We start from the raw sequence: 22589 nt of genomic DNA, 5'->3' as shown, positions 1-22589 counted from the left end.
AGACTATTGCAATAACAATGAAGAGGATAAGAAATTGTCCCATCTGGATCTAGAAACTGCTAATTAGAAGTTTTTTTTAAAAGCTACTTGATTTCAGAGAGAGGAAGTGAGAGGGAAAGAGAGATAGATCAATGATGAGAGAACCATTGATCAGCTGCCTCTGCATGCCACACACTGGGATCGAGCCCTAAACCTCAAACTGTGACCTCCTGGTTCATAGGTCAACACTGAACCGCTTAGTCACACCGGCTGGACTATTTGCTAAAATTTTTAAATGTTATTATATCTTAAATACAAATTTGTTTTAAACACAATGGAAAAGTGTGTATTTAAAGTGTACCTGAAATGTGCTTGAAGAGCTAAATGTTCTTGCTTGTTTTGTGTTTTTTGAGAAAATGTCAATAATTTTTAGAGAGCAACATCTTAGTGTTCCTTCAAAACAAAAAATATAACGGTAGTGTTCAGAAAAATGTTTAAAAATTGGTTTCTTAATACATTGTCTCTATTTGTACAAGCTTTGCCGCAGGAAGTCTACACAGAGTTGTCCAAAGGTAAAACACATTACTGCCATGACATTTTGTCATCTCCTTTATGATGTTTGTAGTGAATATATACATAAATATATAATATTTATTTGCTTCACAAGAAGGGAGATAGGAGAATCACTTGATTTTTTTTTAATTTTTATTTATTGATTTTAAAGAGAGGAAGGGGAAAGAGACATCGATTTGTTGTTCCACTTATTCAGGTATTCATTTGCTGGGGTCCAACCCCAGCGGGTCCAGGGGTCCCCAAAGGTGTGGACGGAGTCGGCGAAGAAGGAAGGACACGGAGATAGCGTTCAGTTGATCAGCAGCCTAGCCAGGATCTCCAGCCAAGTTCTGGTCTCGATCTCCAGAGAGGTTCTGCTCAGGTTCTCCAGTCAGGTTCAGTCACCAGGTTCTAGTCAGGCTCTCCTGCCAATCTCCGCAGTCAGGTTCAGTCCAGGATCCCCTGCCATGCTCTCTCGCCAGGCTCCGCCTCCAGGCTCCGAGGCCAGTCCCTGTCCAGGATCCTCCGGCATGCTCTCGCCAGCGAAGTTCTTCTGTCTCTAGAGAACGTTCTGTGTAGGTTCTGTGCCTAGGTTCTGTCTCTCTTGGTCCTGTCTTCCAAGCCCTGTGTCTTGCTGTCTTGTTACATCTGTATTTATACCAGTTCATTTTAATCCTGTCAATCTCTATTACAAAGGTTAGGGCGTTTCTTATCTCCACTCCAGGGAGTAAAGATTATGTAGCTTAAGCATGATTGTTCATAGTTAAAGTGATTAATTACCCGCCTGGCACTTAGTTGAGGGGTTTTATTCCCTCCCTAACTTCAGGGGAAAACCTGGGGAAACAACCTTTCTCAGAGAGGAGACCTTGGTTAAAACACATAGTGCCAAGAAGGTGAGCAAACATTTTAAGAACAGTATGCCATATATGCCAGGTCCCTTGAAACAGCAAGGATGGACCGGCTCCCGGCATTCATTGGTTGCTTCTTGTATGTGCCCTGACCAGGGATCAAACCCACAACCTTGGCATATTGAGATGAATGCTCTAACCAACTGAGCTACCCAGCCAGAGCCACTAGATGTTTAAAAGGTATTGTGGTTGCCCTAGCCAGTGTGGCTCAATTGGTTGGATTGTCGGCCTGTACACCAAAAGGTGGCAGGTTCGATTCTCGGTCAGAGCACATATCCAGGTTGCAGGTTCTATCTCTGGTTGGAGCATGTGCAAGAGGCAATTGATCAGTGTTTCATTCTCTTTCTCTCTCTCCCTTCCTCTCTCTAAAATTAATAAAAATCCAAGGTATTGTGGTTACTATTGAGGAGAAGAGAAGATGAACAATAGAGTTATGGAATACTAAAGACCTTTCTTTTAGCCTGTAAACAGTGTTTAAGTCAAGTAGTACCACCTTGTGTTGTAGTAGCTTTCATGATTACAGATTCCTCCTTATCCTATCAATAGATACTAATTTCTTCTGAGTTAAGACTTTGCTTCTGTTAAAATGAACATAGCCATAAGAATGGGTAACCAACAAACTGTTTTCTTTCACTCATAATTTGTGTTAAATTTAAATTCATTTACCAAAATTGCTAATTACCAAAAAAGGCTCTGTAGGAATGGAGCAAGGCTTAAAAAGATAGGAATGGAAACAGCTGAGAGGATGGGCATATTCGTATTGGAATTCCAAGAATAAAGATTAGAAAAGTACAAAAATAAATATATCACAATTAATTTCTGGTAAGCATTATATATGATTAACATTAGCAGATAATTTAGCATTGATGTGAAAACCATCCTACTTCCTAGATGTTGGGGGAAAGGTTTTCTTTCACTTATGCAGAAAGTACAAAATAAAAATGTTGATTAAAGAATCTATCTTTTTTTTATTACTGAAAGTATTGCAATTTTTATAATGTTTAAAATCAGTTTTTTAGATAGCACTGATTTTATGTAAGTAAGCTCCTTTGATAATACCAATTTTCTGCTTTCAAAATATTATTTTTGGACATGTCTAATTTATTTTGTTACTCTTCATATCTGGCAAATTTTTATTGGTTTAACCATTTTTAGTAAAACCACATAAGAGTACATGCTAGAAGTTGACTATCTTCAAAATTAACACTTCTTTTCTCTTTTCTCAGAATGAACTCACAGATACACGTGCCAAATTCCACGTACTTTTTCTTTTCTTTGTGTCTACAATGTTCTTCATCAGCGTCCTATCACTTTTCAGCTATCACTGCTGGCTAGTTGGAAAAAATAGAACAACAATAGGTAAGTAGGTCAAAATAAATCATAATGATTTAGGGAAATGACCATAAGTGAATATGAAATCTAGAGGACAATAGATGATAAAGAAGTGTAAAATAATTATATGTGAAAATTCACCGTGACTGGACAGGAACAGTGGGTGTATGTAAATGTAAAGGGTGAAGAAGTTAGATTGACTTTTATATATTTTTTCAGTAGCTCATTGTATATAAAAGTAGAGAACAAGACATATTTTAATACAAGCTACTTTCTGGGAGATTAAAAATGGTGGTGGAGTAAGTGCATACTACACCAACATGTCCCCAGGACCAAACTGGAATTACAACTAAAATACAAAAAAAAAAATCCTGAATAATCAAATAAAGACTAGCTTGAGAGAACCCTGATAACCAACAATGAAAAGTGGAAGACCACAGAGAGACTGGTAGGAAGGACAGAGGTGCAAAAAGGCTGGCTGGGCTCCCACAGATAGCAGCTAAAGTTCTGGAGAGAGATCTCAGCTGTGGGTGGTTGCCACTGAGAAATCTGGGGTCTAATCCCCAAGCTGGGTCCCCCAGCAGAGAGCAACAGAACTGAGAAAAGTGCCCACATAACATCTGGCTGTGAAAAACAGCAGATTTGCTGTATGCCAGGAAAAGACAGCTAGAAATGCAGGTACCCTCTTAAAGGGCCAACACACAAAATTTTGTGTACAGCCACTCACCTTAGGCTCCAGCACAGGGAAGGCAGAGTGGACTGGATCTATGTGACCAGAAGCCAGGGTTGGGAGTTCTGGACTTAGAGCTCAGAAGGCAGATACCCTGGTTTCCTGTGCTGATTCATTCCCTCACCCTGTGGAGGTCATCTTTGTCAGGTAGACTTTGGCTATCCAGGCAATTTTTTTCTGGGGGAGAAGACAGTTGACCCACCCTACTGGAAAACCCCTTGCCCACCATGTGGAGTTTTTGAGGCCCATTAAGAGATTGAGAATAACAATTAGCCTCCAGGCAGAAGCAGTTGCCCCACCCTGTTGGCAAACCTAGCACTGCACCTGTCGATGATTAATGATCTGAGGGCTACTCAAGAGTAAATCCAGTCAGTCTGCAGAGAGCAGCAGTGTCTGGAGGCCTTGAGTCTTTGCCCGATCTAATTAATTGCATTTGACACTGTTCTACACTTGAGATTGGGCGGTGTAGCAGATCTACCTAGTACATTGTCACAAACCCAAACAGGCAGCCAAAATGAGGAGACAAAGAAACACCCCCCAGATGAAAGAACAAGAGATTTCTCCAGAAGAAGAGCTAAATAAATTGGCGATAAGAAATTTTTCTGATACAGAGTTCAGAATAATGATGGTAAAGATGCTCAACAGCATGTGAAAAGATAGAGTAACTCTGAAGAATGACAGAATTAATAAAGAACACAGGGGAAGGAATACACAACAGAATAGGGGAAGCAGAGCATCGGATCAGTGAATTAGTAGATAGGGTAGAAAAAAATCACACAGAGAACCAAAAAGAAAAAACAATTACAAAACTGGAGGACAGCTTAAGGGAGCTGTGGGACAACATGAAATTTAATAATATTTGCATAATAGGTGTGCCAGAAGAAGAGAGTGAGCAAGGCATAGAGAATGTGTTTGAAGAAATAAGGGCAGAAAACTTCCCTAACCTGGTGAAGAAAAAAGGAACACAAGTTCAGGAGGCAGAGTCCCAAAGAAGAAGAACTCAAATAGGCCCATATCCAGACACATCATAATTAAAATTCCAAAAATAAAAGAGAGAGAATCTTAGAGACAACAAAAGAAAAGCAATTTGTTACCTACAAAGGAGCTCCCATAAGGCTGTCAGATAATATTTCAGAAATTCTACAGGCCAAAATGGTGTGGCATGAAGTATTCAAGGTAATGATAAGCAAGGATCTAAAACTAAGATTACTATATTCAGCAAGGCTATCATTCAAAATAGATTATTGGATAAAGAGTTTCCATGACAAAAAAAAAAGGCTAAAGGAGTTTATCACCACCAAACCAGCACTGCAAGAAATGTTAAAGGGACTGCTGTAATGAGCAGAAGTAGAGGGAAAGAGAAAACTAGGCATACAGAATTAAAATGGCAATAAATAAGTTCCTATCGATAATATCCTTAAATGTAAATGGATTAAATGCTCCAATCAAAAGACATAAGGTTACTGAATGGATACAAAAACATGACCCAATTATATGCTGCCTACAAGAGACCCATCTCAGAACAAAAGATACAAACTGAGAGTAAAGGGATGGAAAAAAATTTTCCATGCAAATGGAAACTAAAAAAACACCTGAGGTAGAAATACTCAGACCTGACAAAATAAACTTCAAATTGAAGGCCATCACACGAGACAACAAAGGTCAATATATAATTGCACCTGGTAAACATATATGCACCCAATATAGGAGCACCTAAATATTAAAAAAAAAAAAAAAAGACTTCTAGAGGGCTTTAAGGGAGAGATTGACAGCAATACATTCATAGTAGGGGACTTTAACACTCTGCTTACTTCACTGGACAGCTTTTCCAGACAATAAAATTCACAAGAAAACAGGGACTGTAAATGACACACTCGATCAGATGGATTTAATTGACATTTATAGAACATTTCATCCTAAAGCTACAGAATATACATTATTCTCAAGTGCACATGGGTTATTCACAAAGATAGACCACATGTTAGGACACAAAACAAGTCTATACAAGTTCAGGAAGAATGAAATCATATCAAGCATATTCTCAGATCACAATGGATTGAAATTAGAAATCAACTATAGTAATAACACTCAAACACCTGGAGGCTGAATAGCATGTTATTAAATAATGAATGGGTTACCAATGAGATCAAGAATAAAATTAAGCCCTAACCTGTTTGGCTTAGTGGATAGAGCGTTGGCCTGCGGACTGAAGGGTCCCAGGTTCGATTCCGGTCAAGGGCATGTACCTTGGTTGCGGGCACATCCCCAGTAGGGAGTGTGCAGGAGGCAACTGGTTGATGTTTCTCTCTCATCGATGTTTCTAACTCTCTATCCCTCTCCCTTCCTCTCTGTAAAAAATCAATAAAATATATTTAAAAATAATAATAATAAAATTAAAAACTTACTGGAAACCAATGAAAATGAACACACAAGAACCCACAATCTATGGGGCACAGCAAAAGCAGTCCTTAGAGGGAAGTTCATAGCACTACAGGCCTACCTCAAAAAAACAACAACAAAAAACCACAAGAAAAATTAATAATAAATTATTTAACCCTAAAACTTAAAGAATTAGAAAGATTATGACAAGAAAAGCCCAGAGTAAGTAGAAGGAAGGAAATAATAAAGATCAGAGCAGAAATAAAGAACTTAGAAACTAAAAAAGCAATATAAAAAGTCAATGAAGCCCTAACAGGTTTGGCTCAGTGGATAGAGCGTCGGCCTGCGGACTGAAAGGTCCCAGGTTCAATTCCGGTCAAGGGCATGTACCTTGGTTGCGGGCACATCCCCAGTAGGGAGTGTGAGGAGGCAGCTGGTTGATGTTTCTCTCTCATTGATGTTTCTAACTCTCTATCCCTCTCCCTTCCTCTCTGTAAAAAATCAATAAAATATATTTTTAAAAAAAACAGTCAATGAAAACAAGAGCTGGTTCTTTGAAATGATAAAAAAGATTGATGAACCATTAGCCAGATTCATCAAGAAACAGAGAGAGGACCCAAATAAATGAAATCAAAATGAAAGCAGAGAAGTAACCACCTACAGCATAAAAATACAAAGATGGTAAGAATATACTGTGAACAACTATATGCCAACAAGCTGGACAACGTGGATGAAATGGACAAATTCCAAAAGAACTACAGTATCCCAAAACTGAATCAGAAAACCTAAATAGGCCAGTAACAACTGAGGAAATAGAAGCAATAATAATAAAAATTAATAATAATAATAATAACTCCCAGCAAACAAAAGCCCTGGTCCAGATGGCTTCACAGGAGAATTTTACTAAACATTCAAAGAAAAAACTAACACCTATACTCAAACTATTTCCAAAATCCAAGTGGAAGGAACACTTCCAAGCTTTTTTATTGAAGCCAGCATTATCCTAATTCCAAAACCAGATAAAGACACTACAGAGAAAGAGGATTACAGTCCAACACCCCTGATGAACACAGATGCTAAAATCCTCAACAAAATATTAGCAAATCAAATCCAGCAATATATTAAAAGGTCATGCACCATGACTACTTGGGATTTATTCCAGGACATATATAGAACTGGTACAATATTTGCAAATCAATAAACATGATAAATCACATAAACAAATGGAAAGACAAAAATTACACGATCATATCCATAGATGTAGAAATGGCATTCGACAAAATCCAAAAACTATTTTTAATAAAATCATATCACAACATATTAAATGCCATATATGACAAACCTACAGCCATTAACATATGCAATGGGCAAAAACTAAAACCATTCCCCTAAGAACAGGAACAAGACAAAAATGTCCACTTTCACCACTTTTATTCAACATAGTACTGTAAGTTCTAGATACAGCGATTAGACAAGAAGAAATAAAAGGCATCCCAATTGGAAATGAGGAATTAAAACTCTCATTATTTTCTGATAACATGATCTGTATGTGGAAAGCCCTAAAGACCCCACCAAAAAACTACTAGGTTTAATAAATGAATTTGGCCATGGAGCAGGATACAAAATCAATACCCAAAAATGGATGGCTTTTTTATATACCAATAATGAATTCTCAGAAAGAGAAGCTAAATAAACAATCCCGTTTACCATTGCAACAAAAAAAAATTAAGATACTTAGTAATAAACTTAACCAAGGAAGTAAAAGACTTGTACTCAGAAAACTACAGGACATTGAAAAAAGAGATAGAGGAAGGTATAAACAAGTGGAAGAATATATCATGTTCATGGGTTGGTAAAATTAACATCATTAAAATGTCCATGCTACCCTAAGCAATCGACACATTCAATGCAATCTCTATTAAAATACTAATGGCATATTTCACAGATCTAAAACAAATACTCCATAAGTTTATATGGAACCAAAAAAGACCCCAAATAGCCACAGCAGTCTTGAGAAAGAAAAACAAAGTTGGATGAATCACAATACCAGATATCATGTTATACTACAAAGCCACTGTAATCAAAACAGCCTGGTACTGGCACAAGGATAGGCATATACTTCAACGGAACAGAACAGAGACCCCAGAAATCGACGCAAGCCATTACACTCAATTTATATTTGACAAAGGAGGCACGATTATACAACGGAGTCAAGATAGTCTCTTTAATAAATGGTGTTGGGAAATTTGGACAGATACATGCATAAAAATGAAAATAGACCACCCACTTACACCATACACAAGAATAAACTCAAAATGGTTAAAAGACTTAATTGTAAGTCAGGAAACCATAAAAATCCTAGAAGACACCATAGGCAGCAAAATCTCAAACATCTCTTGTAGCCATATGTTTACAGATACATCTAGGGCCAAGGAAACTAAGGAGAAAATAAACAAATGGGACGACACCAAAGTAAATAACTTCTGCATAGCAAAATAAGTTATCAACAAAACCAAAAGGGAGCCCACTGTGAGAGAACATACTTGGCAATGATACGTCTGACTTAGGGTTAATATCCAAAATATATAAAGAACTCATACAACTTAACAGAAGGAAGACAAACAATCCAAAAAAAAAAAAAAAGTGGGCAAAGGACCTAAGTAGACACTTCTCCAAGCGGACACACAGATGGGCATGAGACATATGAAAAACTGCTCAAAGTCATTGATCATCAGAGAGGCAAATTAAAATGTCAATAAGGTATCACCTCACACCTGTCAGAATGGCTACCATCAACAAATCAACAAATGACAAGTGCTGGTGAGGATGTGGAGGAAAGGGAACCCTAGTACACTGCTGTGGGGATGCAGACTGGTGCAGCCATTATGAAGAACAGTATGGAGTTTCCTCAAAATATTAAATAAGGAACTGCCATTTGACCCAGTGATCCCACTTCTAGGAATATATCCCAAGAAACCAGAAATACCAATTAGAATGTATGCACCCTTATCTCCATAGCAGCACAATTTACAATAGCTAAGATCTGGAAACAGCCCAAGTGCCCATCAGTATATGAGTAGATAAAAAAGAAGTGGTAGCCCTAACTGGTTTGGCTCAGTGGATAGAGCAGTAATGGCGAACCTTTTGAGCTCCATGTGTCAGCATTTTGAAAAACCCTAACTTAACTCTGATGCCGTGTCACATATAGAAATTTTTTGATATTTGCAACCATAGTAAAACAAAGATTTATATTTTTGATATTTATTTTATATATTTAAATGCCATTTAACAAAGAAAAATCAACCAAAAAAATGAGTTCACGTGTCACCTCTGACACGCGTGTCATAGGTTCGCCATCACTGGGATAGAGTGTCGGCCTGCGGACTCAAGGGTCCCAGGTTTGATTCCGGTCAAGGGCATGTACCTTGGTTGTAGGCACATACCCAGTAGGGAATGTGCAGGAGGCAGCTGATTGATGTTTCTCTCTCTTCAATGTTTCTAACTCTCTATCCCTCTCCCTTCCTCTCTGTAAAAAACTCAATAAAATATATATTTTTAAAAAGCAGCCGAAGCCGGTTTGGCTCAGTGGATAGAGCGTCGGCCTGCGGACTGAGGGGTCCCGGGTTCGATTCCGGTCAGGGGCATGTACCTGGGTTGCGGGCACATCCCCAGTGGGGAGTGTGCAGGAGGCAGCTGGTCGATGTTTCTCTCTCATCTATGTTTCTAGCTCTCTATCTTTCTCCCTTCCTCTCTGTAAAAAAATCAATAAAATATATTAAAAAAAAAAAAAGCAGTGGTATATTTACAGCATGGAATACTATGCAGCATTTAAAAAGAATGATCTTTTACCCTTTGAGACAGCATGGAAGGACCTGGAGAGTATTATGCTAAGAGAAATAAGCCAGTCAGAGAAAAACAAGTATCACATGATCTCAGCTATATGTGAAATCTAATGAACAAAATAAACTGATGAACAAAGTAGATTCGGAGATACAGAAGCATAGAACAAAATTTGGAATCTTGGAGGGAAGGCGGGGGAGGGTGAGGAGGTAGGTAGTGATCAACCAAAGAATTTATATGCATAACCCATGGACACTGAAAACAGGGTGATGAAGGCCTGGGGCGGGGGGTGGGGGTAGGCTAGAAAGGATTAATGGAGGGGGAAAGGGGACATATATAATACTTGAAACAATAAAGATTTTTTAAAGAAGCTGTTTCCTTCATTTACTCAATGTCTTCAAAAATTAATCTATGAAAGGTGAGTAATAGATTGACATGTTAATGTGGTGGTTCATTCTGAGATTGGTAAAAAAAATATATAAATCCTTAATTACAGTTTATTGTTTAGCTAAAATGTAAGTTCTTTGATTTTTCCTCACAGTGTTTCATGATTGAGGCTAAGGAATAGTGTTTTTGACATGGTTAATCATTTCCATCTTTGTGTTAGTTGACAGTAGAACTTACGTATTGTATCACTAATATCAGCATTACTCATTTTTTAAACCTAAAATATAGGGGAAGAATTCAGTAAGATATTCAAATAATTGGACAAACATTTTGAAAACAAGGTGACGTGGCATTGCTCATACTGAGCTATTGGCATGTAAGCAGCACCTCACTGCTGTAATTGAAATATTTAATTATCAGCTAATGTACCAAGATACAAAATAATGATTTGTTGCAACATTTCATTAGAAAGTTAAAGCCTTCACCTAGCCAGTGTTGCTCAGTGGTTGAGCGTCAGCCTATGAACCAGGAGGTCAGGGTTCGATTCCCAGTCAGGGGCACATGTCTGGGTTCAGGCTTCAGGCTTGATCCCCAGTAGTGGGCATGCAGGCGGCCACTGATTAATGATTCTCTCTCATCTTTAATGTTTCTCTCTCTCTCTCTCTCTCTCTCTCTCTCTCTCTCTCTCTCTCTCTCTTCCCCCCTTCCTCTCTCTAAAATCAATAAAAACATTAAAAAAAAGAAAATTAAAACCTTCCCTGCTATTATGCCATGTGTCTGCTAGCTAAATTAGAAGGGGATAGATTTTAATAGAGAAAGATGAAGACATTTTAGGAAGCCTTTTAGATACTTTCATTTTTGGATCATTTTAAACTTGTGTCCAACTATGTCATGTAAGGAATGACATGCTTCCAGAGTAAAGGATTTCTGTGCCATTCCTACCTCAACTCTTCACTTTTGAGCACTTCAGTCTGTCGTGCCTTCATCCATGTAAATAAACTTCCTTATACCCATTAATTAATTTGTTACCCTCTTCATAGAATTTCCTGCCATTTTCTTACCTTTAATGAGAAATACAAAGTGCATCCTACATGCAGAGTCTAGCCACAACAGCTAAAACCTTCCACAACAGCTAAAAACTTACAGATTTTACATAGAAAAGTAGATTTCTTCTTTCAAAACTGATAAATATGATATTGTGGTCCTCTTTTTTCCATCCGGCATCATTTATTCACAGCTAAGTAGTAGCAGACTGCTTTAAATGGGTTGCAAACAGTAATTTGCCACAGTTCCCACCCAGCCCAGGTCATTAATTTCCCATCAAACCTTTGAGAGGCCAGTGATTTCTGTGAAGCTTGTTGATCCCTTCAAACAGACTTTTTCAAACTTTTTTTGGTCAGTGACTACAGTAAGAAATGCATCATTTTCTATAACTTAGTGCATGCACACATATGTATAAATTTATGTAAATAAGCGAAAATTTCACAAAATATTATTTAACTTTACTATATGCAGTGATGTCGATATTTTCTGTTCTAGTTCCTTAAGTAATTCTGTGGTTACAAACCAGTGAATTAATTTTACAGACTATTAAGGTATTTTAACTTGCACTTTATAAAAAACTAGAGGCCCAGTGCACGAATTTTGTGCAGGGGGTGGGGGGTGTCCCTCAGCCCAGCCTGCACCCTCTCCAATGTGGGACCCCTTGGGAGATGTCCAACTGCCGGTTTAGGCCCGATCCCTGTGGGAGCCGGCAGTCGGACATCCCTCTCACAATCCTGGACTGCTGGCTCCCAACCGCTAGCCTGCCTGCCTGCCTGATTGCCCCTAACTGCTTCTGCCTGCCAGCCTGATCACCCCCTAACCACTCCCTTGTCAGCCTGATTGATGCCTAACTGCTCCCCTGCCAGCCTGGTTGCCCCCAATTGCCCTCCCTTGCCAGCCCAGTCGCCCCTAACTGCCCTCCCCTGCTGGCCTGGTCGCCCCCAGTTGCCCCCCCTGCTGGCCTGGCCTGGTTGCCCCTAACTGCCCTCCCCTGCTGGCCTGGCCTGGTTGCCCCTAACTGCCCTCCCCTGCCAGCCTGGTTGCCCTCAGTTGCCCTCCCCTACTGGCCTGGTTGCCCCTAACTGCCCTCCCCTGCAGGCCTGATTGCCCCTACTGCCCTCCCCTGCAGACCTGGTCACCCCCAACTGCCCTCCCCTGCCAGCCTGGTCACCCCCAACTGCCCTCCCCTGCCAGCCTGGTCACCCCCAATTGCCCTCCCCTGTTGGCCTGGTCACCCCTAACTTCCCTCCCCTGCTGGCCTGATCGCCCACAACTGCCCTCCTCTGCTGGCCATCTTGTGACCACATGGGGGTGGCCACCTTGTGCAAGGGTGTGATGGTCAATTTCCATATTAGCCTTTTATTCTATAGGATTCCCCTAGCACAGCATTCCCTTATAGCCTCACCCTCCACAACCCTACCCTTGGATGTTAGCTGGTTCTCCACTGCTTCTTCCAAATTGTTGTCTTTCTGTCCTTTCAAGGTATCTTATTCTGTCCTTTGGAGAATCACCTCTACCCTTCTTCATAACAGTCATCTACGTACCTTGAGATAATTCCCCCACAGTAAGAGTTTCTGTAGTCAAACTACTACCATCCCAAACAGGCAGGCTAGTCCCTTTAAATTTGATGGCCAGTAATTTCCATAACTAAACACTGAACCTTTTCATTGCTTGGAACTGAAGAGCCCCTGAAGTTTTAAACCACAGTCTTTGTCCTTTTAGCTCTTTCTTTTCTATACTTTTAATTCCTTTTATAGATTACTGAATCCTCTGTTTTCCAGCACTTTTCTTTCAAGTGTCTCTCTCTCTCCTTGTTTCATTTTCCAGTCTTTTCCATTCTAGGTCCTATAGTAAATGATTTTAATAATTCTTTTTTAAAAAATATATTTTTATTGATGTCAGAGAGGAAGGGAGAGGGAAAGAGAGATAGAAACGTCAATGATGAGAGAGAATCATTGATTGGCTGCCTCTTGCATGCCCCCCACTGGGGATCGAGCCCGCAACCTGGGCATATGCCCTGACCAGGAATTGAACCGGCAACCTCTTGGTTCCTGGGTCGATGCTCAACCGCTGAGCCACACCCGGCTGGGCTGATTTTAATAATTCTTGGCTGTACATTCACTTTATACCTGCCCCTAGGCTTTCTCCCATAATGCATTTGCTAATCCATGACCTGGGTTACTCCAGCTGTCTATTTTATCTACATGTGAATCAGGGTTGTAGAAAGCCAGTGAAGGCAATCTCACTCCCATAGAGATTGTTACAACTACAGATTTAAAGTCTCAGCCCTCACTTAGGCCCTCACCTCTATTTGGGAGTAATGTAGTGCTTCTGATCAGGTTGATCACCTTATATTACCTATAACAGTTATTCCAGATTTTCACCATTCTCCCTAATTTCTTACCCATTTTGTGAGCTCTTCATAGATGAATTAGAAGCTGTCACAAGTAAATTCTTATCTTTATAACCCCACACAATCATTTCTACTTTCAAACCCATCACAGTTACCCTTCCTCTAACTTCTGAGGATAAGATATGTCTTTTCTAGTATCTAAGGCTAATCTTTAGAACTCTTCTAGAACCAATCCCATTTCTTCTAGCATAGTCTTCCATCAATTTTTACATTACTTTTCTATGTTATCAACCTTTCCCAATCAAACTCTCCCTGGCTTATCCTTAGCTTATAAAACATGCTGAAATGCAATCTATTTTTAAATTTTAAAAAATACATTTATTTAGTGAAAATTAGATCTATCTATAACCCTCACTCCATATCACTTTACAACCAAGCTTAAAAGAATGGTCTTTAGCCCTGGCTGGTGTGGCTCAGTTGATTGAACATTGCCCCATGCACCAAAAAGTTGCAGGTTTGATTCCCTGTCAGAGCACATGCCTGGGTTAGGCAGCTGATCAGTGTTGCTCTCTCCCTCTCCCTTCCTCTCTCTCTAAAATCAATAAAAACATTAAAAAAAAAAAAAAGAATAGTCTTTAGTAACCATCTGCTTCCTTTTCTGTTATTCCTTGTTTAGGATTATTCTCAAGTATCACCTCCTCCATATTTAACCGTCCTCTACCACACCCTCAATACACACATATCTGTATCACATTGTAATTTTGTTATACTTTGGGTTCTTTAGTAAAAATTTTATCGAATTTATCTTTGAATCCCAAACACCTGGTAATGTACCATCAAGCACATAGTAGGAAATGTATAAATAATGAATGAGAGAAGTTGCAAAACTAGGCATATGAAAAAAGAGGGATCCCTAACCGGTTTGGCTCAGTGGATAGAGCATCAGCCTGCGGACTGAAGGGTCCCAGGTTCGATTCCAGTCAAGGGCATGTACCTTGGTTTCGGGCACATCCCCAGTAGGGGGTGTGCAAGACACAGCTGATCGATGTTTCTCTCTCATAGATGTTCCTAACTCTCTATCCCTCTCCCTTCCTCTCTATAAAATATCAATAAAAGATATTTTCCTTTTTTTAAATATATCTTTATTGATTTCAGAGAGGGAGAGAGAAAGAGATAGAAACATCAATGATGAGAGAGAATCATTGATTGGCTGCCTCCTGCACATCCCCCACTGGGGATAAAGCCCACAACCCAGGCATGTACCCTTGGCTGGAATCGAACCTAGGACCCTTCAGTCTGCAGGCTGACACTCTATCCACTGAGCCAAACCAGCTAGGGCAATAAAAAATATTTTTAAAAAAAGAAAAAGAAAGAAAGGGAGCATTTTGAGATGTTGCTTCTTGGCATGTCACCAGTTTGGTTTAAATAAACTCAAATTAATAAATATTTTTTAAAAAGAAAGTAAGCCCTAACCGGTTTGGCTCAGTAGATAGAACATCGGCCTGCAAACTGAAAGGTCCCAGGTTCGATTCCTGTCAAGGGCGTGTACCTTGGTTGCAGGCTCATCCCCAGTAGGAGGTGTGCAGAAGGCAGCTGATTGATGCTTCTCTCTCATTGATGTTTCTAACTTTTTATCCCTCTCCCTTCCTCTCTGTAAAAAAATCAATAAAATATATTTTTAAAAAAAGAAAAGTAAGATATATTGAACACATTTTAGCAGATTTTCAGTAATAGGTAATTATTTTGACATTTTTATAAGGGTGATGAAGTATTCAGAGGTGATATTTTCTTCTGAAATACATTTCAGAAATTCATCTTTTATTATAAACTAGAGGCCCGATGCATGAAATTCATGCAAGGGGCTCAGCCCTTGCAGCCCTAGCTGCCTCAGCCGGCCCTCACAGCCCCCGGCTTCGTCCAGAAGATCCTCTGGAATGTCGTCCAGATGGTCATTCTGCTGTTCGGTCTAATTAGCATATTAGCTCTTTATTATATAGGATACATTATTTATTTTAAATTCTATTTATAGCTTTTTTATTAAGATTTTCTTTAATCGTTTTTTTCTTTCTTAAATTTTGTTGATTTTTAGAGAAAGGAAGGTTGAGAAAGAGAGAAACATTGATGTGAGAGAGAAACATTAATTGGTTGCCTCCTGCATGTGCCTTGACCAGGGATTGAACCTGCCATCTTTTGGTGCAATGCTCCAACCAGCTGAGCCACACCAGCCAAGGCTATATTTATAGCTCTTGATATCAAAGATACAAAACAAGAAAATTGGTACTTTCATTCCTATTATAATTTTAAATAGATTAACTCATTTTTTATGTATACCTATAACAGAATCATTTAGTGCACCCACATTTTCATATGGACCTGATGGAAATGGTTTCTCTCTTGGATACAGTAAAAATTGGAGACAAGTCTTTGGAGATGAAAAGAAATACTGGCTACTTCCAATATTTTCAAGGTAATTTATAAAATGCAGGTCTCAGAAATTATGAAAATTACAGTTAAATGTCTTAAGGTTCAGAGACTACAATATATAATTCTTAGCCTTAAGAATGAAAACCCAGAATAACTTGATTCTATAAAGTTTTTTCTTTATTTTATTTTTTTTATTAGAGAGGGTAAAGGAGAGTTTGGGCATATATTTGAATGGAATATTGAAAAAGATGATTCATAAAAAATAAGAATTACTACCTATTTCCTTCAAAATGAAAATACGTTGAAATAGAGAAAGTATATAAATAATGAATGAGCGAAGTTGCAAGAGTAAGAATATTAAAAAAAAGGAAGCATTTTGAGATCTTGCTTCCTGGCATGTCACCAGTTTGGTTTAAATAAACTCTTATTAAATAACTAAACAAATAAGTAAATAAATATTTTTTAAAAGTAAGGTATATTAAACACATTTTAGTAGATTTTCAGTAATATTAGATAATTATTTTGACATTTTTATACGGGTGATGAAATATTCAGAGGTGATATTTTTAGCCATATCTTCAAAAATTCTATCACAGATTATATATTCTGTTTTATCTTAAATCATAGAAGATCTAACACATAATGTAATTTTTACTCAACTGTAAATGGGAATACATGTTTGAGATGTTATATAGTTTCCTTTTCTTCCAAATTCATAGCCATCCTAGGCTATCTATATACAAAAGTCATTATAGAAGAGGAAAAAATATTTGATATTCAAGTGATATTTTTGAGAGTGTTGTAGGTTTTTATTTTCCTTATCTGTATTGCCTATTTTTAAGTGAAAATGACTTATTTTGCCTTCGTTTTTGAAAAACATTTTTGCTTGGCATAGAATTCTACATTTTGCTTCATTGTCTTCTGGCTTGTGGTTTTTCTGATGAGAAATTTGCAGTAACTATTCTTTTTTTTTTTTAAATTAAATCTTTATTGTGCAGATTTTTACAGTTGTTCCTCTTTTTCCGCCCATAGCTCCCCTCCACCCGGTTCCCTCCCCCCCTCCGCCCTCCCCCCCTCCCTCACTGTCCTCAACCATAGGTGCACGATTTTTGTCCAGTCTCTTCCCAAATCCCCCACACCCCTTTCCCCCCCAAGAATTGCCAGTCCACTCCCTTTCTATGCCCCTGATTCTATTATAATCACCAGTTCATTCTGTTCATCAGATTATTTATTCACTTGATTTTTAGATTTACTTGTTGATAGATGTGTATTTGTTGTTCATAATTTGTATCTTTACCTTTTTCTTCTTCTTCCTCTTCTTAAAGAATACCTTTCAGCATTTCATATAATACTGGTTTAGTGGTGATGAACTCCTTTAGCTTTTTCTTATCTGTGAAGCTCTTTATCTGACCTTCAATTCTGAATGATAGCTTTGCTGGATAAAGTAATCTTGGTTGTAGGTTCTTGGTATTCATCACTTTGAATATTTCTTGCCACTCCCTTCTGGCCTGCAAAGTTTCTGTTGAGAAATCAGCTGACAATCTTATGGGTATTCCCTTGTAGGTAACTGACTGTCTTTCTCTTGCTGCTTTTAAGATTCTCTCTTTGTCTTTTGCTCTTGGCATTTTAATTATGATATGTCTTGGTGTGTTCCTCTTTGGATTCCTTTTGTTTGGGGTTCTCTGCGCATCCTGGACTTGTAAGTCTATTTCTTTCACCAGGTAGGGGAAGTTTTCTGTCATTATTTCTTCGAATAGGTTTTCAATATCTTGGTCTCTCTCATCTTCTGGCACCCCTATAATTCTGATGTTGGTACGCTTGAAGTTGTCCCAGAAGCTCCTTACACTATCTTCGTATTTTCGGATTCTTTTTTCATTTTGCTTTTCTGGTTGGGTATTTTTTGCTTCTTCGTATTTCAAATCTTTGACTTGATTCTTGCGATCCTCTAGTCTGCTGTTGGAACTCTGCATAATATCCTTTATTTCAGTCAGTGTATGCTTAATTTTTAGTTGGTCCTTTTTCATAACCTCAAGGGTCTCACTAGATTTCTTGAGGGTCTCACTACATTTATCAGTGGTCTCACCAGCCTTTTTGAGGGTCTTATTAAATTTATCGGTGGTTTCTAGAAAGTTCTTGAAAAACCTTAAAAGTGTGGTTTTGAACTCTATATCCAGTCGTTTGCTTTCCTCCATTTCTGTCATTTGTGACCTGTTTCTTTGTCTCCGCATTTTTTATGCTTCCCTGTGTTGGTAGAGTGACTTTGTGTGCTAGGTGTCCTATAGGGCCCATGGCTCAGCCTCCCCAATTACCTGAGGTGGACATTCTCGGTACACCCCTTTGTGGGCTTTGTGCACAGCCTTGTTGTAGTTAAGCCTTGATTGTTGTAGGTATCACTGGGAGGAATTGACCTCCAGGCCAATTTTCTGTGAAAATCAGCTGTGTCTGCAGTGGGAGAACTTCTGAGCTGGAGACACACTTCTGGGGCAAGACTTGCTTCAGTGGGGCTTTGGTGCTCACTGAGTCTGCCCCCTGAGTGTGTCCCTTATGGGTCTGAGGAGTTGTAATCTGGATGGTCCCACTCTGACCACTGGGTACACTGGCTCTTGGATTTCTAAGGAGGTGCTAATTTAGTCTCTGCCCTAGGTTACCCAGCAGGAACTATAGAGAGATTCCTCTTCTTTGTTTGGGGTTTGGAGGTGCCTAGATGAGGCCCAGCTGTGAAGCAATGCAAGCTGCTGTGGGGCCTTGGGCCTTCTTTTTGGATGTTCTGGGTCTCTCTGACCCAGCTGCAGTTTGTTAGATAATTTTAGATTGCAAAGGGCCAGGTCATTCATATGCAAAAGCTTCTGCACACAGCTTGGGTGGGGCGGGGTCTCAGGGAATCAACAGGGTGGAGCAAACAGCTATGGCTGATCCTCAGCCCTGCCCTAAAAGGTCCCGGGTCTCAGTGTTCCGTGGCAATCACTGCAAGCACCTCTGAGAGAAAGCCGCCCTCGTGTTCCAAGTTCTGCCCGCTGCCAGACAGTCCAGTTTCTCCCCATATGAGTCTAGGTCCCCAGAGACTCACCTGGAACTGGAGTTCAGAGCAGTCGGGGGCTTGTGACTCCCTCCCGATTAAAAAAGACAGCCGCGTCCTCAGTTGCCAGCCCTTGCCGCGTGCACCTCCGTACCTCTGTACTTCCTCATCTCCTCTGAGTCTCAGTGTGCTTTTCTCTTTCCTTCTAGTTGTAGAATTTCCACTCAGCCAGCCTTCCTGTGGTTCTGGATGATGTCCGTTTTGTCTTTTAGTTGTATTTTTGAAGTGGTTGTGCGAGGCAGCAATTTCCAGTGTTTACCTATGCCGCCATATTGGTTTCTCCCCCTATTCTTTTTTTTAATGAATATGTAATGTGTCTTTTTTTTCCTCCAGCTGCTTTTAAGATTTTCTATTTGTAAATAGTTTCATGAAATTGGGTTTTGTTTTCCCCTGGTATAATTTTCTTTGTGTTCTTGGGCTTAGGATTGATTGAACTTCCCGGTTCTATGATTTTATAACTTTTATCAGATTTGGAAATATTTCAACTATTTTTTCTTCAACTATTTCTTCTGACATCCCCCTCTCCTCATTACAGCAGGGACTCCAATTACATTTATCCACTCAAAGAAGTTCTAACCACAGCTTATTGATTGATGCACTGTACATTTTTTTTTTGTGTAGTCTTTTTTCTGTGTGTCATCGAGTAAATCTTATTGCTATATTTTCAAAAGCCAACCTCTTCTGTGTACTTTATATTTTGTCTTCTGTATTGCAAGGTTTTTCCACTGTAGTTGGGACAGACATTTTTTTTAAGGTTATTTTTTCTAAACAGATTATTTCAATATTAAGGGGTTTTGTTTTGTTTTTCTCTTTTCTTTAAAAATATGGCTCCATGGCCCTGGTTGGTTCAATTGGTTAGAGCATTGTCCCGATAAACCAATTTTGTGGGTTTGATCCCCAGTCAGGGCACATACAAGAGTCAACCGATGGCCCTAACCAGTTTGGCTCAGTGGATAGAACATTGGCCATGGACTAGGCAGGGGTGGGCAAACTTTTTGACTCAAAAGCCACAATAGGTTCTTAAACTGGACCGGAGGGCCAGAACAAAAGCATGGATGGAGTGTTTGTGTGAACTAATATAAATTCAAAGTAAACATCATTACATAAAAGGGTACGGTCTTTTTTTGTTTTTAGTTTTATTCATTTCAAACAGGCCAGATCTGGCCCGCGGGCCATAGTTTGCCCACGGCTGGACTAGAGAGTTCTGGGTTTGATTCCGGTCAAGAACACACACTTTGGTTGTAGGCTTGATTCCTGGCCCTGGTTGGGCGTGTGTGGGAGGCAAACAATTGATGTCTCTCTCACATAGATGTTTCTCTCTTGGTGTCTCTCCCCCTCCCTTCCACTCCGCCCAAAAAAAAGGAATGGAAAAAATATTCTCAGGTAGAGGAGTAACCAAAAAAAAAGAAGAAGAAAAAGAATCAACCAATGAATACATAAATAAGTGAAACAACAGATCAATGTTTCTCTCTCTCTCTCTGTATCTCAAAAAAATTTTTTAATGTTGTTCTATTATCTGCTGGCTTAGGAACAAAAAAATGAGCCCCACTCTTATCTTTATTGCAGTGTTTATAAATTTCCCTCTGGCTACTTTGAAGATTTTATCTTTATCACTGGTTTTAGGCAGTTTGATGATAATGTTTGGTGGGATGGTTTTCTTTGTGTTTATTCTCTCTAGAATTCATTAGGCTTTTTAAATCTGACTTTATAGTATTCATCATATTTGAATAATTTTCATCATATGTCTTCAGTTGTTTTTGCTGCCTGCTCTGCCTCTTCCCATGCCCTCCCCCCACTACCTTTTCAGATACTGGTACTTGATAAATATACCTATGTTAAATTGTTTGTGACTCACAGGCCATTGCTCTCCCGCCCCTCTCTTTCCCTCCCCCATTTTTTTTCTTTGCTTTAGATTGAATAGTTCCTATTGCTATGTTTGTACGTTCATGATCTTCTGTAATGTTTACTCAACTGTTACCTAATCCAGTGAATTTTTCATTTCAGATATTTTTCAGCTCTAGAAGTTCAATTTGGTTCTTTTTATATCTTACATTTTCATTTCTCACTTTTCCTGTAGTTTAAAGTCTTTGTTTCAACTTCTTTTTTATTGACTTTTTTTCTTTTGTATATGTTTACTTGCTACTTTTCACGCTAGTAATTTTTTATTGGATGAGTGACATTTTGAATTCTGAGTGTTTAAATTTTGTCTCCCGTTAAAGAAGGCAGACAGTTTTTTTCGTTTTCTTTTTGTAGGGACTTATCATCAATACAGTTTCTTGTGTTTCAGCATCTCTCCCTCTTCTTCAGCTCTATCTGATAGATTTAAGCTGCCTTAACTTTAGAAATTTCTATCTCTGTCACCTCAGATCAGTGAGACTACCTTGCTCTGTGTCCCCTCCTGGCCTGGCAAAGGCTGGAACTCACTTGGTCAGTTCTCTTCTTTCACAAAGCACAGTTCTATGATGTTTTGAAAACAGTATTGTATATACTATTCAGTTTTCTGGTTGTTTAAGACTGAAAGATCAGATTTTGTAGTTAATTCATCTTGGATGGAAGTAAAAGTTCTTGTTATACACAATTTTGATGTTTTTAAAATGTGAAAGTAAGCATATCTGAATTTTTTTAGATTGTAATGTTTTGAGGGCAGAGATTTCCTTCTCATTAACTGCCAGATCCTTAGCACTTAAAATAGTACCTGGAATATCATAGGCATTCAGTAAATAAAGTATAGTTGGCATACAATATTATGGAAGATTCTCTTTTTAAATCTATGTAAATTATAAAAGAAAAAGGTGCATTTTTTTTCAGTGGAGGTTAATCACCCTCTTAATTAGAAATACTAGGAAATTTTCTTTGAAATGACAAGTTATTTCCTTATACCAGGTCTCTGAAAAATGGGAGTTAAACTTGACAACGTTGATTTAACTTAATATGATTTAAAATATTACTGATATTTTTTATTATGCAGTTTGGGTGATGGTTGCAGTTTTCCAACTCGCCTTGTGGGAATGGATCCAGAACAAGCTTCTGTTACAAACCAAAATGAATATGCCAGAAGGTGTGCTTCTTGTCATTATGTTTTTCAGTATTCATTGTAAAACAAAATATATATATGTGTGTGTGATACAAACATGTCTTATAAATACAGTAGTAATTTAGTAAGCCAACATACATAGCAAAAGAGAACATCTAAATAATTTTTAATATATTTTTAAATATTTTTTTAATCCTGAACTTATTATTGATTTTAGAGAGAGAAGAAAGGAAAGTAAGAGAGAGAGAAAAACTGTGTGAAAGAGAAACATCGATTGGTTGCCTGCTGTGCATACCCTAACAGGGAATCGAACCCAAAACCTGAGTATGGGCCCTGACTGGGAATCAAACCCATGACCATTCAATGTACGGGATGACACCACAACCAACTGAGCCACACTGACCAGGGCTAACTTTTAACTTAGGGTTAATAATATATATCTCCTCACATATTATATTGTTATATAATGTATATGCTTAGGATAACCTTACTTTTTATCATCCAAACCAGACTACTTTTCAAAGTAAGAAAGGGAATGCTTGCTCTTACTA

The 22589-nt window shown here is 38.7% G+C and overlaps 1 protein-coding gene across 13 annotated transcripts in view; it reads left to right on the top strand.

Moving 5' to 3' along the window:
* The window catches only part of ZDHHC20 (zinc finger DHHC-type palmitoyltransferase 20), a 109672-nt gene that overhangs the window by 66440 nt on the left and 20643 nt on the right, over window positions 1–22589 (top strand). For 5 of the 13 annotated variants that reach the window (XM_059684222.1, XM_059684213.1, XM_059684216.1 and 2 more), the window contains 4 exons: window positions 516–551; window positions 2666–2798; window positions 15845–15971; window positions 21973–22062. In XM_059684222.1, the coding sequence (XP_059540205.1) occupies window positions 516–551; window positions 2666–2798; window positions 15845–15971; window positions 21973–22062 (386 nt within the window). The remainder of the gene's footprint in view (window positions 1–515; window positions 552–2665; window positions 2799–15844; window positions 15972–21972; window positions 22063–22589) is intronic. The other 8 variants (XM_059684217.1, XM_059684225.1, XM_059684219.1 and 5 more) reach the window with 3 other exon arrangements.

Source organism: Myotis daubentonii, chromosome 2 (assembly GCF_963259705.1).
Source record: "Myotis daubentonii chromosome 2, mMyoDau2.1, whole genome shotgun sequence".
Taxonomy (NCBI): Eukaryota; Metazoa; Chordata; class Mammalia; order Chiroptera; family Vespertilionidae; genus Myotis; species Myotis daubentonii.
This window is presented reverse-complemented; position numbering and strand designations above follow the sequence as displayed.